At 39.2% G+C, this 17289-nt stretch overlaps 1 protein-coding gene across 8 annotated transcripts in view; it reads right to left on the reverse strand.

The window, feature by feature from the left end:
* DGKH (diacylglycerol kinase eta) overlaps positions 1 to 16679 on the reverse strand; it is a 217618-nt gene extending 200939 nt beyond the window's left edge. For 4 of the 8 annotated variants that reach the window (XM_031958438.1, XM_031958434.1, XM_031958430.1 and 1 more), the window contains exons 1-2: positions 16558 to 16679; positions 7565 to 7792 (exon numbers count right to left, since the gene is read on the reverse strand). In XM_031958438.1, coding sequence (XP_031814298.1) covers positions 7565 to 7792; positions 16558 to 16617 — 288 coding nt within the window. In that variant the 5' untranslated portion in view covers positions 16618 to 16679. Of the gene's footprint in view, positions 1 to 7564; positions 7793 to 8616; positions 8696 to 16557 lie in introns of those variants that run through there. The other 4 variants (XM_031958431.1, XM_031958437.1, XM_031958432.1 and 1 more) reach the window with 3 other exon arrangements.
* Between the last annotated feature and the right edge of the window lie 610 nt (positions 16680 to 17289).

Below are 17289 nucleotides of genomic sequence, written 5' to 3' on the forward strand. Positions count from 1 at the left end.
CTATATCAATTCCATTGAGTTAACACCAGGATTCTGACATCTCCCTTGAGTTTTCACCTTGTTTCAAGTTGAGTTGACACTAGGATTCCAACACTCCAGTATATATGTCAAGAAAATTTCAAAGGGAATCACAAAGACTTAGACAAAACTGAAAAAGGACTAAGCAACAAATTACATAGATTTTCTTTGAGATGCTGACCTGAGTACTTAACCCTTATGTAGAATATTGTTTTTATGGGACACTACCTTTTAAACTCCATATAACTGACATGCATGAAACACATGGAACACAACCCATTTATAAAAGTTAAAATTATTTGTAACCGGAACAATCATTATTTTAAAACAGGAAAAAAAACTAAAAAACACACTGCACATAAACAAATACCAGCAATTGCTGCAAAGAGTATTTTATAACCAATGCCTAATTAAATAAATCATCAAGGTTCATAATAGTGCTAAATAAAAACATTGTCAACAATGCCTAGGAGATTTTAAAATCAAAGAATCAAGATAAAGGTATAGTTAAATTAATTATGTAAATATCCACTGGGGAGGGACTCTCAGTAATCAACAACTAATTATGAATTTGCTTAGGGAATTAATCAATCAACACTAAGTATTTATTACCACTTGGAATGTGCTAAATATTGAGGATACAAAGAAAAACAAAAAATAAACCCTTGCCCCTAAGAAACTCCCAGTCTAGTGGAAAATATACAAATAACTAATGCGCGCGCGCACACATGATATATAGAGTCAATAAGAAGTGATTGTACAGGAAAAGCCCTATTATGGAGGAGAAAGAGGAAGGAATAGGTAAGACCTCTTACTTTACTTACATAAGGTAGAATTGAGCCAAGAAAATTATAACAATAATTGCAATAATAATAATAGCTGATGGATCTTCTAAGGTTTGCAAAATTTCATTGAAGCTTCACAGCAAGGTCTCTGTCATGGATCTAGTCTTAATAAATCAATCTATTAATTCTTTCTTGTAAGTGAAGACCTATAAAAGCATTCACAGTACAAATGAAATGTTTATTATAATTAAAAATTCTATCTGAAAGTGATCAAAATGGATCTCTGATGTTCTTTACTATATTGTTTTCTTATAGTCTTCTCTATAACAACAAACATACAAAAACATTAAGCAAAATGAGAATGGTCGATCTAAATTTAGACAGCTTGAAAAACTGTGTTGACTTACATAAAAAAATAAAAGCTTAATAATTTAGCAAGGTTCTAACTTTTAATTATAGTGTAGAGGTCACTTTTAATTTGTAACCAACATAGAAATAATCTAAGTTTCATAAATACAATATGTTATATATTATGCATCAAGAGCTATAGTTCTCAGTTTAAATTTAGTTCACATAACAGAAGCAAAGACGTAAACCAAGTTAAAAATAAATGTTCTATAAAGACAAGAGTTTTTTTCCATGAATTTATGATTGTATTTAGAAACCTAAAACCAAGCAAGGCCTGCATTTTCATATGATTGATTCTGCTATTCAATATTTACAGCTCTAGAGATACTCAGCATATACAACTCCTCTTAACTGAGGAGGTTAAATTTTCTGCCTAGTAGAATTGAACCTTAAAATTCTGCAAAAGAGGTCTGCAGATCACTGAAACCCTCCTAAAAGCCAGTTAATGAAAATTTAGCATTACATTGAAGGAGAACCCTTCATAACCACAGATAAGTCAAAAATTTATTATAGATAATATATTTGCTTAGCTCTTTAAAGCACTTGGAGTAATGTTCCATGACTGTTGTCAACCAATTGATTATCCTGTCCTAATATATCTTTTTGTACTGGTAATTTAATGTAATTACTGCTATACATTTTTCTATATCTTTACAATTTTTAATATTCAAACATAACCACTTTTGAAAAACCATTTAAGGTCCTTTTAAGAAACCTGGAGTTTCAACATATTTTGAAGAAGGGTTAAAATAATGAAAATAGGTTACCTCTGCATTGATTTATGTAAAATACAATAAATTTTTCAATGTTACTTCCGAAATACATAGAGAAATTTTTCTCAAGGGTCTTTAATGAATGAAAAGCAGAGAAAGTGACCTGAAATCCCATGGAGAAGGCTGAGCTAAGTCTCTAAAAGGTCTTCAGACTTGTGCAGTCTTTTTTCTTTTTTTTTTTTTTAAGCTATCTAACTATGCAAAGACAAAAGCATCCCTTTGTAAATGAGCAAATTTCAATACAACACAGAAAATAAACCTACTTATATTTGTATTTGACTGACAAAAGGTTGGGAGGAAAGCCAAATTATTCTGCACATCTAAAGAAAAAAGAAGTACACAACGAGGTGATTTCAACATTATGATTTTTCTTTAGTAAATCTCTATGAAATTATCTGTAAAAAGAGAGGAATTTAAAATGAATAATAGGCCTTTGATATGATGAAAGAAGAGCTCTTTCAACCGGAAATGGAGAAGACAAGAATACCTAGAAAAAGAGGAAGGAAGAAGAGAGGATTTGATAGACCCTCATCTTAACTGCTCCATGTGAGGATCCCTAAATCAGCAGCTCTCTCATCACCTTCCAGTTTGGTGAATGATTTTTTTTTTCTCTCTGTGGGAAATCGCCACATAACCCAAGAGCTGAGGCAGCTGTAAGATTATCTATTGTTTGTATCCTGGATATCTGATGTGACTTCCTGAGATTCTACTTATCTGAATTCCTGAGCACTGTTTGTTGACAGTAGAACTGGGACATAAACTGTACCACAGTCATCAGTTTACAATCCAAAATCAGAAAGGGGTGGGGAGAAGTGGGAGAAATAGAAAAAGAAGGGGGGGAGTATGTAGGTGGGGAGGACTGGGTCTGGCATAAAGAATGATGATTTTGGAACCAGAGCATCTTGGTTTGAATGTAAACTTTGACACTTACTAGCTACATGGCCTTGGGCAAATAAATAATTTAAATCTGCCTGGGTCTCAGTTTGCTCATTTGTGAAATGAAGGGGTCTTATGATCATTAGGATCTCTTCCAGCTCTGAATCTATGCTTCTATGGTCTTATTGTCCTATGACTAGAGCATTGTAGAAAAGAGAATGGGGACACACACACACACACACACACACACACACGGAGGAAAGAGATAGAGAGAGACAAAAACAGAGAGAGAGAGACAAGGAGACAGGGAGAAACACAGAGAGAGAATAAGAGAGAGAGAAAAGTTAGAGAGAGAAAGAGAGGGAGAGGAGGAGAGAAACACAGAAAAAACATGTAAGGGGCCAGAAAAAGAAAAGATGTAATGTAACTGAGGATTATAAAATTCCTTCTTAACTTTAAAATCATACCAGATCTTCTCCCAGGTCTTTGCTAAAAAGATAGCAGTCACACCCAGTACAAAAACGTTACAATTCACTGTATTCTTCACTGATGTCCAAATTACACCATACACTGATTAGGCAAAGATCTAGGAGTAGACCTTAGGACCAAAACCTCAGTTTCCACATCTGTATTCTAGAGATAATGTTTATACTACCTTCCTCAAAAGATTGCCTTGAGAAAAAACCAAGTCATAAACTTTACATAAAATTGATATTACTGTTATAAATACAAGAGAATAATTAGCATATTTTAAAATTACATATTTTTACATATAGACACACACACATCTGCTTACACTTCAAACAAGTTAATAACAAGGATCTCAGACTTCCAAAATTTGCTCTCACGTTATGTAAACTAGACACCAATGAAGCTTTGTAGACCTACATGGTCTAAAAGAGTATAAAAATAATAGCTCTTTTATTATCATCAATACTTTTTTTAAAAAAAACAGCCAAATTTGGAAATTTTAAAATAATTTTTAAAAATTACTTTAGACATAAGAATATATATTTATAACTCATAAAATAGAAAAACAAACTAATATTCAAACATACAACTTATTATTACATCACTGAATTCAAACTGACTTCTTCGCACCTGCTCATTTCTAAAAGAAACTGAGGTTTGGGAAAGGACAGCAGAAATATTTTGTAACTAGGTCAAGCAAAAAGCAAGTTCACTTTGAACAAGTTGAGTGATAAATTCCTCTTCAGTTCACATTGGGTGAAATGTCAAAATATAAATCTTTTGACAACTTCCCAGTATGTAGCAAATGTTTATTAATATACTGTCCATTCCTCCAGAACAGGGAACTCAGGGAGGAAGTCAAAGTTTCATAGACATTCTAACAGAGTTCTGCAGAGTTGGTAATGAGTTGTTATATCTTTTGGGTTCTATTGTAATAGGAGGAAATTAAGTTTCTGTCAAAACTGTTGAATTGAGATATATATCAGTTACGAAGCAGCTCTTTCTCTAGGACAGCTCCTCCAGTATACAAGAGGTAGGTAGCCATGATTGGTCATCATAATAGCCAACATTTCTAAAGAACTTTAAGGTCTGCTAAGTGTTTTATGTGTTATCTTAAATGGACCTTCACAACAACCCAGGGAAGTGGAAGGTATTTATTACCAGCATTTTATAGACCATTTTACAACTGAGGTTGAAAAGAAATTTATATGTCTTGCCCAGGGTCACACAGCTGATTTCTGCAGTAGGATTCAAAGTCTGATAATCTTTTCTAAAACATCTTTGGAGCTCTTCTGAGATTATTAACAAAGGGTTTAAGTAAGCTTTAAATTTGGATCACAGGTGTTGACATGCAAAAATATTGGAAGAGCTTGGCTAATTATAAAATTAATTATAAAATCAATACTATTTGTGAAATCCAAAAGTAGCTTAACTTTTAAGGACCACTAATGACCAAAATCTAGGTAAAATATATTCACTAAAAATTGGATTACTTGTAGTATAAACAGGATAATTAAGGAATATTCTAACTATTCTTTCCTCCACAACAGGGGTGGATTGAGTAGCATGATGGATATGGAGATATAGATATATAGATAAGTATATATATATGTATATATATATATATAGAGAGAGAGAGAGAGAGAGAGAGAGAGAGAACTAAGCATATTAAACCTATATTGGATTGCTTGCTGTCTAAGGTAAGGGGGAGGGAGACAAGGAGGAAGAGGAATTTGGAACACAAGATTTTGCAAGGTATTCATGTATTTAGAAAAATTAAAAGCTATTATTTAAAAAAAAAACCAGAGATAAAGAAGCTTTTTTTTTTTTTCTAAAGGCCATTTGGATATATATAACAATATTCTTGGGCCATACAAAATTATTAACTTATAGAGCTCAAAATAGTGAGAGATTGTTGTACCTAGTTTTCAGCTCATCATCACCTGCGGTTGTTTTTTAGTAAATGATTTCTCAGGCCTTATGTGGCTCACATACTAGATGTTCCCTACCCGTGCTCTAGAACAAATTTCCAATTAATGTCTTAAAATTAATATTAGCTTTCTAGTCTCAGATTTCATTCAACATCTAAAGTACTTACTATATATTTTTTAAAAGTGCTTACACAGTTTTCAAAATCTCCATATCTCACAAGTACCAGTTAAATAGATTTGTTACATTTTACTGAAGCTAAAGATCTTAATGTCTGCATTGCTCTGTTTCCTTTCAAAGTATGAGTTAATCTTACAGTGGACAATTTGGAGACTACATATTTTTATTCATATAGCTAACTATGAATATGATGACTCTTTTATATAATGCTTGAAGATTTGCAAAGTGCTTTTCTCATAAACAACCTGGAATCCAATGTTATTATCATGTAAGATACTTGACATATCTGATATGTATGTATGCAACATTTGTACATATACAAATGAAAATACATACCATATGTAAGTACCTATTTATATAAACATTTTAACACTTCATAATTTTGCCATGTGAACTTTTCTCAAATATATTTAAAATTTGACTTTAAATTATATTTTGAAAGAAATATGTTAATTCTCAATTTAAAGAAGGTTATATTTTGGTTAACCTAATAGTTTAAACGTTTTCATTTTTAACAGAATGCTTCATTTTGCTGTGAAACATTCCTGTCTAATTTGTAACTAAAATTCAAAACCCTACCAGTAAACCTTGCAAACAACCAAAACTATCAAAAACTGAGAGTTAAGACTTGTGAATTTCAGCAAGTCATCTAGGTACAGGAAATTCAGTGTGTAAAACACCCACCTACAAGGGCAGGAATAACCAGTCCCCCATCACACAACTAGTATGTATCCATGGCAGGGTGTGAACCAGACTTTCTCATTTCAAGGTCATCCTTAGATCCACTAAAGTAAGCTGCCATTCAAAACGTCAAATATCAACCAATCATAAATTATCACCAGATAGTAACGAGACCAAATTGGTAACAAAAAACCTGCGCAAAATATTTTAACAAATGCTACCTCATGTTTAACTTTCTGATTTATATTTTTATTTCTAATTTATATTAATTTTAGAGCAAAATATAATAGGACTAACATGAATTCCATATTTACATAGAGTATATTCTATTTTCTGGCACCAATCTACACAGTCTAAACACCGATTTACACAACAATCTCCAACGAGCATCCACGGCTGCCTTTTGTTAAAGTATTATCGTTTCAAAGCTCTTACCTATTGGATGACCTCTTTTGACTAAATGTGATGCATACATTACACACGCACACACCATATTGGTTTTCCCCTTTTATGAACAAACCCTGAAATTAAATCAACTTTCAATAAATGTTTCAGGCACCTTCAAAGCAAACAATCTTCACACATCCCAGAGTGAAGACTTCAAAAGAGCAAATAGAGCAGCAGACACACCTATTCCCGGTGCAGCATAAAGAAGTGGCTGGGATTTTTTTTTTTTTTGATTGTTTGTTGTTTTTACAGGGTTTAGTGGGACAGATGCTCCCTTCGTTTTAGTATTCTGAAATCCATGGGACAAAAAGCGAGGCCAGCTGCTTTTACCGCAGGTTTCCGTTTTAACTGCTAAGAGCCTTTACCACCGGCCAGTCCCTGCTGTGGCTCAATCCCAAGAGGCTGCAGTGATCAAAATGGGACAGAGAGAGAATCTTCCCCTCCCTGCGGGGGGGGAGAGGGAGAGGGGGTAAAGCCTGATCTGGGTAGGAAAATGGGAGGACTTTGGGGGTGCTGTCCTCGCTCCCTACACCCAGAACCTAAGTTTCATCATCTCTCTCTACGTTAGACTGCAGGCCCCGGACACGTGGAAAAAGGCTGGCTCCTCAGCTCAAAGTAGGAACATGCCTCAGAGCGCTAACTTTATTTTTCCCACGCCCCTTTACCTCGGTCTTCGCCGAGGCTGCCAACCCCGCCCCTAGGAGCTCGCCCCCTCTTTACGCACATGCCCCTCCCATGGCCTTTCCCCCAGGTCTCCTCCTCTTTTTTCCCTCCCCGTCTCAGGTTCTGCGAGCGTTCTGGTGCCCTCCCCCCTCCTACTTCCAGCTGCCTCCGAGCTCTCCCGCCCGGATGCTCGGGGAGCCCGCGGGCCGGGCCCACGGCACTGATGCCCGGGTCCCTGCCCGCGGAGCCCCAGACCCCCTTCCTCTGCAGCCCTTTCCCGACCCCCGCAGCCTCGCCTGCAAGCACGCGCTCAAAGAACGGGCAAACACGCACCCTCACCTTGCTCCGGATCTGCCCCGACGTGGACACTTTCCGAATCAGTTTCTGCGGCCCCTCGTGTTCCGCCTCGCTGTCGGACGACTCGTCTCCAGGGCCGGCTGGGCCGACGCCAGCGGCGGCTGTAGCTGAGGCGGTCGCGGCGGCAGTGGAGGCGGCCGTGGTGGCTCCGACAGCACCCGGGGGCGGGTGCTGGACTCCGGCCCCGGCCATCCTTTCCGACTCCTGTGGGGACACAGCACCGCCCGGGGGGGGGCGGCGGCCGGTCAGAGGGCACCCCGGGCCTCAGGGGAACCCCGCCGCCGCCGCCATGTTCAGCTCTCCACCCACCCCGCCACAGTCCGGGGAAGGGAGGCCGGACACCGCAGAGCCCCTTCCCGCCCCGATCATTCCCTCTCCCCGTGGGATCCAAGCCCGCTCCCTGCTGGATGGATCCCGGTGCCTCCTGCGTTGGAACTGGGCCCGGGGGGTGGGGGAGACAGATGTAGCCGGACCCCCCAGACCTTTCCTGTCCGGCCTCCCCCAGTCCCAGCCCGAGAAGGATGGATGGATAGATGGATGTGCGTTAGTGCCGCTGCAAAAGGAGACCTAGGACTCGGGACAGCTTGCCGGGAAGGGAGAGACCGAGGTGGCGGGAATTCTCCCACCTCTTCCTCCTCCTTCCCGATGGACCAGAGCTGCAGGACGGACTCCAGGCTGTGAGCAAGAGGGAGGGAGAAAGCCAACCTTCGCAGCAAACCCTAGCGGCCGGGGCCAAGGAGTATCCCCACTTCCCAGCCTCGGTGACGGCGGTGTTTTCCCTCCCTCGCGGTTCCCGGCAGCCTGGGAGAAACATTCTCTAGTTCCCCTCCCTTCCCGGGAGTGATTTTTCCCTTCCTGCTCTAACTCCGACCCCGCACCAGCTTCCCCTCTTTGATTTGCGCTTGTCCCACTGTCGGCTGCTCCGGCTAGCGAGCTGAGCTCATCTATCTAAGGAAGGAGTCCGGCCAGTGCCCAGGAAGCCAGGGATTCCTCTAGCCTCTGCCTTTTACATGCCCCTTTTCTCCTACCTTTTTCTCTTCCTGCTCTCACTGTGCTCGCCCTCTCGGCCCCCAACAAGTGGCTCTCTTCGGTGAGATGTTGTCTTTCTTGACCACCCCCCCCACTCCCCCCCCCCCCCCACGCCCGCCCTCGGAGTGCACACGGAAGGGAAGGGCTAGGCTGATCCCCGCCTGTGTTTAGAGCAGAGCATTTTCCGGGAGGCTTGGACTCGGCTCAGAATTATTCGTTCAGAAAGACAGCGATCAGTTAGGCTAACAGGAAACTGGGAAGGGTGCGGAGAGTACATAGAAGCAGACAAAAGCACAGCCTGAGACAGCGGCAGAACACAAAGCGTCCCTGTGGCAGCAGCCTTAACCTGGACTGTGTGAGCCCACATAAGAATCCACCCCTATCAGCTATTAGATGGCCGCCCTGGGATCCCAATATCTGGAGTACCGGGACAGCCACTCCCTACCCCCTGGCTATAAGTAGAAGATTTGCGATCTACGGGCTACAGCTTTGCCACACATCAGGCACCTAGAGGAAGTGAAGCCTCAGGTGGTGACTGACTGCACGTTCTGTTCGGAAGTAAGGCTGTACTAAAATATACACCCCGCTGTCAGAGGATTTGGAAAATACAGTGGGGGGAAATACTCTCCAGGATTCTCCAAGTCACAAATGGTTTTTTGCTCATTCCAAGAGCTGAACTCCAGACGGTAGTGTTCACTGTGTTTTTTAAGTAAGTCAAATACTTCCTGCCAGACTGTAGGGATATCTTTTCATCATTCTTGTCCCCCCTCAGAGTATTCATAACCATCTGTGCTCACTGGGAAGGGCCGGGGGAGGGGAGATATTTTTCTATTGACTTTAAAATGCAACATGGCCCACCATAATTGATTGATTCAGTTGGCACGACTGGCAGTTAATGATTAAAGTTCTTTTCCCTCAACAATAGATAGTATATAAATTCATCTAAATGGAAAATATTTCCTGAATCCTTAAGCACTTTGACAAATAGTTTATAAATTCATCTAAATGTAAAATATTTCCTAAATCTTGAAGCACTTTGACTAAGGACTAGTTTTATTCATCTTTCAAAGCTTTACTTTGTAAAAAAGAAAAAGAAAGGAAGGAAAGAAGGAAGGAGAGAGAAAGAAAGGAAGGAAGGAAAGAAGGAAACAGAGAGAGAGAGAAAGAAGGGATTTGCTCCAAAGTGTGGAGAAAGCATACAAGTATATGAGGATTTGGAACCTTACAAGCCATCTAATGTGACTCCTTCATATTCTACAGGAGGAAACTGAGGCCTTTCTCAAGTTTCACCAAGATGATGAGTAGGCAAGATCTGAATACACAGTTTTTAAGGCAAAATCCAACATACTTCTCACACTATCATGCCAATTCTCATATACCAGAGCAGGGGAACCCAACAATTTTCAAATAAAATAACTAATGAAGTCTATCCATATCTAACTGTCATGATACATCCTGACAGTTTGGAACTGTGATACAGTAGGAAAAGTGATGAGCTTGTAGTTCCAGGGCATCCATTTGAATCTGGTCTCTGCCACTTACTCTGTATGTGATATTGCCCAAGTCATAGTCTCAGTTTCACACTAGTAGTCTGGGCAAGTCTGAGCCTCAGTTTCACACCAGAAGACCTCTAAAGTCCCTTCTAACCCCAGACTTATGGTCTTATGAACACTAATATTTCTCTTTAATGGGAATAGTAAAAATGTTTTATTTTTTAGAACAATAATCTGTTCTTGGCTTGCTGATGTATATTTAATAGGAATGAAAACAAGTAGGTAATTAAAAAGGATTGGACATTGCTATACTTATCAAAGAAAAATATAGACTCTGCAAAACTGTGAAAATACAGTAGCTTTTTAAAACACATATATAAATGCCTAAATGAAAAGTATAAATCGTGTGTTTTTGCAAATGTTTTACTTGGCTAAGGTTAAATTCATTTTCTTTGGTCATTTCTTTGTCAATTATTGCCTTCTCCAGAAAATAGCGGGCTTGTATATGATGACGCAAATTTCACACTCTGTCTACTAATATATGTATTTTCATTTAGCAATTCTAGTAAAGCTCAAACAAAACAAAAATTTAATTAAAATCAGATAATATGCTCATTGTCACATTGAGTTGTATTTCCAATTACATTTTAGAGTAAAATATTTTTGCCTAAAAAGTCACAAATACACTGCAGTGCATGCCTTAATATTTATAACTAATTTGTCTTCCTTACAAGCTTCTGGCACATTTCTCTGGACAAAATGGGGTTAAGTAAGAAAATAAAAGGACCAAATAAATCCCCTCTCTTTAATCATAAAACTTGGATGTTTAAAGATAATTTTAAATAGGTTTATGTGCAACAGTTGGGCAATTAGTACATCAAAGGAAGTGCATGCATTACCCCATTGAGAGACCTAATCTCACCACAAGATTTACATTTAAATCTCTATTTACAAACTTGGTTGTGAGTTTAAATGAACTAACAGCTTCCCCTTCCCAAATAAAAATGGATTTCTTATTGTCAATTTTCCCAATTTTCTCAGAGCAGAAATGAGGCAAAAGAAGAAAGTATCCTAAAGGGAAAACTAATCTATCATCATTTCCCCAGAAAAGCTAAACAAAAATCTACCCTTCATTATTAACAACAATAATTGTTGACATTTACACAGAACTTCAGTATTCTTTTGGGAGAAAAACTACAACTAGAGCATGCTCAGAGCTTGTTCTCTAGTTATTTGCTGGGTCACACACTTGTAAACTGGCAGTTTCCAGGATAAATACTTTAATGAATGCCTTAATATTATTTTCTTGTACATTTTCTCCCAAAACTGATCAGAAAAATGTAATAATGTTTGTATATTAATATTTTAGTATGTCAGAAATGGAAAACAATTTGTAAATCCATTTCATTTTACATTAAATCTATGTGTTTACTTTTACTAACTTCAAAACTTTCAGCTGCCTATTTGAGTACTTTTTTTTTTAAATATTTTGCAGATTTTTAAAAAATGTAGTTACTTTGAAATTATAAATTTTGGAATTTAGCCTGTTACAAGCAAACAAATTTACAACCTGGCACACATTACAACCAGGCATCTAATTAGTTCACAAGCATTTAGCAGGCTCTTACACTATGCCAGGGCACTGTGGTAAACACAAGGAAAACCTACCACCAGGCAAATCTACCACTAAGCTTATATAGATACATATCAAGAAAGAATCATTATGCTTATGATTTATTAACTCAAAGTAATGTCTGCTTTTATAGATAATTATTTAATAGTATAAAATAGAAAAATAATTATCAAGCCTCAACCACAAAATTTCCCTTCCCCCACAACCATGCAGTGTATTCCAAATAAATTTACTTTCTTTTTCTGACACATATTAATTGCTTAACACAAGCTTGTTAATGGATTATATTCCTAGTACTTAGCATAGTGCCTAGCATCTAGTAGACATTTAATAAAAGCTTGTAGGTTTGTTAGCTGGTTACAACCAGATTTAAATACTAAATATATAAATCTAAATGATTTCATTTCAAGTCACCAGATTAATAGTCAGTAAAAGAGGAAAGCATTTTTTTGAAATCAAGGGACACAGCTTTAGAATAAAGACTTTACCAATTTATTAATTTGGACAAATCCTTTAATCTCTTGGCTTTAGTTTCCTATCCTGCAAAATGGGGATGTCAAACTGAATGACTTGTCCAATCCCTTTTGTCTTGGAGTTTACTTATACTATGATTTTCCCAGATAAAGAATTTAAAGAATTATATCTTTTTTAAAGTTGAGATATTCAAGCATCCAAAATATACTTCTATATTTTGCATCTATAATTCTTTAATTTAAAAAACCAGGCATTCCTACAATTATAGACCCTTAGGGCATTGCAATCATTACAACTATCTACTTTCCAGGAAAGTTGGGAAGAGAGCACACTTTTAACAGGAAAACCTGAAAGCATCACAAAAGGTAAAGTGCTATTATTGCAGCTTTGGTAAATCTTTCAAAAGGCTATTGTAGCTATATACAATATATAGATATTGTAATCCTATTCCTAGAATTTAATATTTTCCAAATTGATTAAACAATTTAAATTCTTATTTAGAGAATAATGTAATTTATGCTTGACTTGCAAACCACATTTCTGAAATCACTTAGATCTAGCATCAACATAGACCTCAACACACCTAGTGGTTTTTTCTATTTTCCATAAACTAAAGCTAAACATCCTAGTGCTTGAATAAGAATCTAGAGACTCCTTTAAGGTCAATGTTCCTCTGAAAATGATTTGCTTACTGAGTCCATATTCTTTCACTTCTCAATGATTTCATTTAACCTGTAAGCATCATATTATTTGAAGAGGAAAATAATAGCAAAAATGTGATCTTTAGTGGAGTCTTTGGTAATTAAAACACCACTCCCAAACTACTTTTATAATTATTGGCTAGATTTCTGACTACATACTTCTTTATAACAGAGATATTAAAAGTAGTAATAGTAGCCAAATATAGCCCCCTATCTTTGATAAACTAGCTCAGTAAATTATGATGCTTAAAACTGCATTAAGACTTTTAGAACACTATTTCCAGTGGATTTTACTCAAGTCCATTTTATAAGGCAAAATTAATCAACTCAATCATCTTTTATCTACCCCTCCCACCCTTAATCAATTACATGTCTTCCTTTACTAAATAAATGTCAAAATTATAGCTATTACCTTTCAGCTTTGTACCTGGCTGTATCACCTTGAAAGTAGTATTCATATATTATTATTTATTGAAGTTGTTAGGTATTAAGCAAGGCCCTAGTCTTTTGAATCCTTTAAGAATCAGCTCAAATCCCAACTTTTTCAAGAGGTCCTACATCTCCTAAACCTTTCCTCTCTAAGATTACATTCCATTTACTCTGTAAATATCTTTTATATCTTATATTCCTCATTAAAAGGTAAGCTCCATGAGGGCGGGAAGTATTTTCTCTTCTTTCTTTCTCTCCTTCCATGCCCAAGGATGATTCTAGCACAGTCAGTCCTTATTGAATGATTAATATGGGTTTTGAGCATCTTAATTTAGATACACTATAGTATCAGTGGGACATTCATTGTAAGCTGCTATATATCATAGGCAATATAACAAAAGCCAACCTAAAAAGTAAATTTCCTCTACTAATGGTATGGATATTCTTGAATATTCTTTCCCACACATTTTTAATATAAATTAATGAATTTCATAGGAAAATACTAAAATGACGTACATTTGAATGTATTCAGCAGCCTATGTTCTCTGGAGCTATATACAACTTAAAGGGAGGGCATAAATTGTTCAGAGCAAAATATGTTCAGAATAATCTGATGGTTTTTGTCCATCACTCCTAAGCTCCAAAAAATTGACAACCAAATTGAATACTCTCAAAAGACATCTTTGTTTCCCTTTCCCTTCCCACCTACTTTTAATAATGTCAGTGACTGACTATTCAGTTCTACTTCCTTTCTGAATAATTGAACTAGCAAATCTCATATTAGCATAGTAGAAGTTAAATGGATCTTTGGCACATAGGTATAACCACAGGACTGCAGAATGATGACTCTCATTTATGCCATGTATCTATAGACCACTATAGAGTGTTTGTGTATTTTAAGTAATCAAGGAAATGGATTGTTAGCATATTTTAAAAGGAAACACTATATTTGGATTGATAAAAAAAAAAAAAAAACAGTGTTTTCTGAAGGAAACCTTATTTAAATTGGAGTACTCAGTATATAAATTTTCACCTTTCCTCCACACATTTCAAAGAAAGATCCTAGCAAACACCTTAAAAGAGAATGATCATAAGATCATTAGTGAATGAAGTATATGCTATAAAAGTCAGAGGAAGATTTTAATCCCTATCAGGTTCAAACTCTACTTTAAACAAAGAAAATAAAGTACCTTCCCTTTATTTTGCTAGGATTAAATAATATTGACATCAATGCCTAACTAAAACAGATGGTTTTCCCCCATCATTAAAAAAAAATCCCCTTACATGATTAGGTGCTAACAAAACCCACAAAATTTAAAAGTGACCATGAACAGAATTCTTGAAAAATAAAAGCACAGTACAAAGCTCTTGCTGTGTAGATGTTATCTCATTTGATCCTCACAGCAACCCTGGGAGATCAGTGCTATTATTATCCTTTCTTTATGGAGGAGGAAACTCAGATTGAGAGGCTAAGTGACTTGCTCAGGTTTAGTAAGGTTGGTCTAGGTCTCTGAGGTGGAATTTGAACTCAGATCTTCTTGACTCCAAATACACCCAGCTACCTAGGTGCCTTAATACTGATTGTTAATAATAAAAATTATCCTCGATGTGGTGATCTCTTTTACACCCTCCAGCTTAAAAACTGGATTCTGATACTTTAATCTTAATCATAATTTATCCCCATAAATAGCTATATTAAAAGTAAAATGAGCAAATAGGGGCATGCTACTTTTGAAATAAGCATAGACAGCTGAGATTACAGATGGATGGGTGTGAAAGAGTTCTTCTGAAAAGATGGCTAGCAGAAGGCAGGAAAAATTATACTGGGCAAAGGAGTGGGAAGCAAATGACATCGAGAAAGAAGAGAAATAGACAAGAACACTAGCACCTGTATGTTGAAAGGGACCTTGACATCGCATTGTAGATTTACCCCTACCACCAGGCCTCCCAATATTAGCAGTGATAATGATAATTTTAGATTATCTCATCTGATTCTCACAACAATCCTGTACGTTGGATTGTACAGGTGCTACTATCTCTATTTTCCAGAAAAGAAAACTGAGGTTCATAAAAATAAAGTCACAAAGGCAGTGTAATCCGAGATCACCCTCTGAAAGCAAATTTTGACGGACTTCTCCAGACTTGGTCAAGATTTTTTAAACACAGGCTGGGCAGAAATTAAACTGGGGTATAGGATGAAGGGGCAAAAGGAGCCAAAATGAGGGAAATAACTCACACTGGGGAATGAAGGGTTCTTGGGGTGATGATTCTCAGACTCAGTGCCTGAAAATAGTTCCCAGGGGATTCAAGCTCCTGGATAAAGGAGAAGCAAGATGCAGAGTTGACTAAATGAAATGAAAAGCCTACCCCTCCCCCTTTCCCTTTTTCCTCCCCTTCCCGGTCTCCTCCCCTTTAAGGACACACACACATTACCAACTACTCTTGGACACTAAAATTATCCAACATCCGTGTTTCATGTACGGCCAAATCCTGGACTAAGCTACAGCTCCCTTCCCGCTTCATCTCCAGCGAAACCCTTTAACCCTGTAAGAGCCCAGTGCTTTTTGGAGGAAGATGATAACGAAGGATACTTGACACCGATTCCAATTACTCGTTCTGCTCAACCGCCAAGGTACTGAGTGAGTGGTTGCTTTCAGGAAGCCCGAGAGCTTCAGATTGATTTGAACAGCAGTTTCGGACCAGAAAACCCGCTCGCTCTCGCAGCCAAATAAAGGTCCCACATAACCTAAGTTCCCATCACCCTTCCCTCCTTTTCCAAAATGAAATTTAAATAAGACATGCAGATTAGCACAATCGCAGGACAGACTACTCTAGAGAAGGGGGGGGGGGGGGGGGAAGACGGCAATTTCCTGCCCACCCAGCTGGGAACATAGCCTTAAACTAAGCATTGTATGAAGGGGCTACGGGCAGCAGGGAGAGGGAAGGGAGACCTCACACTAACTGGCCGGGAGGAACGAAGGAGGAAGCGCTGATATTGGGTGGGGGAGCAGCTGGGAACCTCATCTTCGGCCATTTCCTGAACGAAGCCCGCTGCCCCGACTAGAGGAAGAGGAGGAGGAGGGAAGAAGGGGAAGAAAAAAAAAAAAAAAAAAAAGGCGAGAGGATCGAGGTAAGGCGAGGCACGAGCTTAGCGAAGGGGGTTAGGGTGGGGGCGGGGGGCCTCTCCTGCGTATTGCACATCGTACCCACCAGTTCCTCCCATACCGGGCTGCGGGCGCTGTAAGAGGAATACACGTGCTGTGGCTCCATCACATCCAGCCGGCTCCCGTCCGCCGGCAGGGATCGCTACCTTGCCAGGGGCAGCCAAAGCTTGCGTCCCGGCGAGGCGAAGCGGGCTGACCTGCGGGGAGTGTGGCTGCTCTGGCCACCGCTCTCGTTTTCTTTCGCTGCTCTTCCTCTCCTGCAGCTGTTGCTGCTGCTGCTGTTGCCGCTGTTGCTGCTGCCTCCGCCCGCCGTCTCCGCCGGCTACGGTCCGGGACAAGCGACCCGCTTTGCCGGCTTTTCCCTTTTCTTCCGCGGAGTCTTCTCTCCGGACCCCCGATCCCACCCACCCACCCCTTTCCCGAGCTTTTCCTTCTCTCCAGCGCCTCTTCTTTCTCCCCGAGGCTTCTCCAGCTCTCCCAGCCCTGCAGCCGCTGCCTCCCACGGACAGAGAATCCTCCTCCTCCCTCTCCCTCCCTTTCCTCCTCCTCCTGCTTCTCCCTCCCGGAGCTAGCTGCCAGGCTCGCGGGCTCCCCTCCCTCTCGCTCCTTCCTCCCGGGCTCCCGAGCCGCAGCAGCCTCCCGGAGTCACACGTGACCCTGCTGTCATTCCATATATGGCATGGAACCGAAAGCAGCCCGCTCCCCCGTCACTAGCGCCCGGGAAGCTGCGCTGAGCTGTTGGGACAGGAGGGAGGGAAGCAAGAAGCGATCGCGCACG

Source organism: Sarcophilus harrisii, chromosome 3, assembly GCF_902635505.1.
Source record: "Sarcophilus harrisii chromosome 3, mSarHar1.11, whole genome shotgun sequence".
Lineage (NCBI taxonomy): Eukaryota > Metazoa > Chordata > Mammalia > Dasyuromorphia > Dasyuridae > Sarcophilus > Sarcophilus harrisii.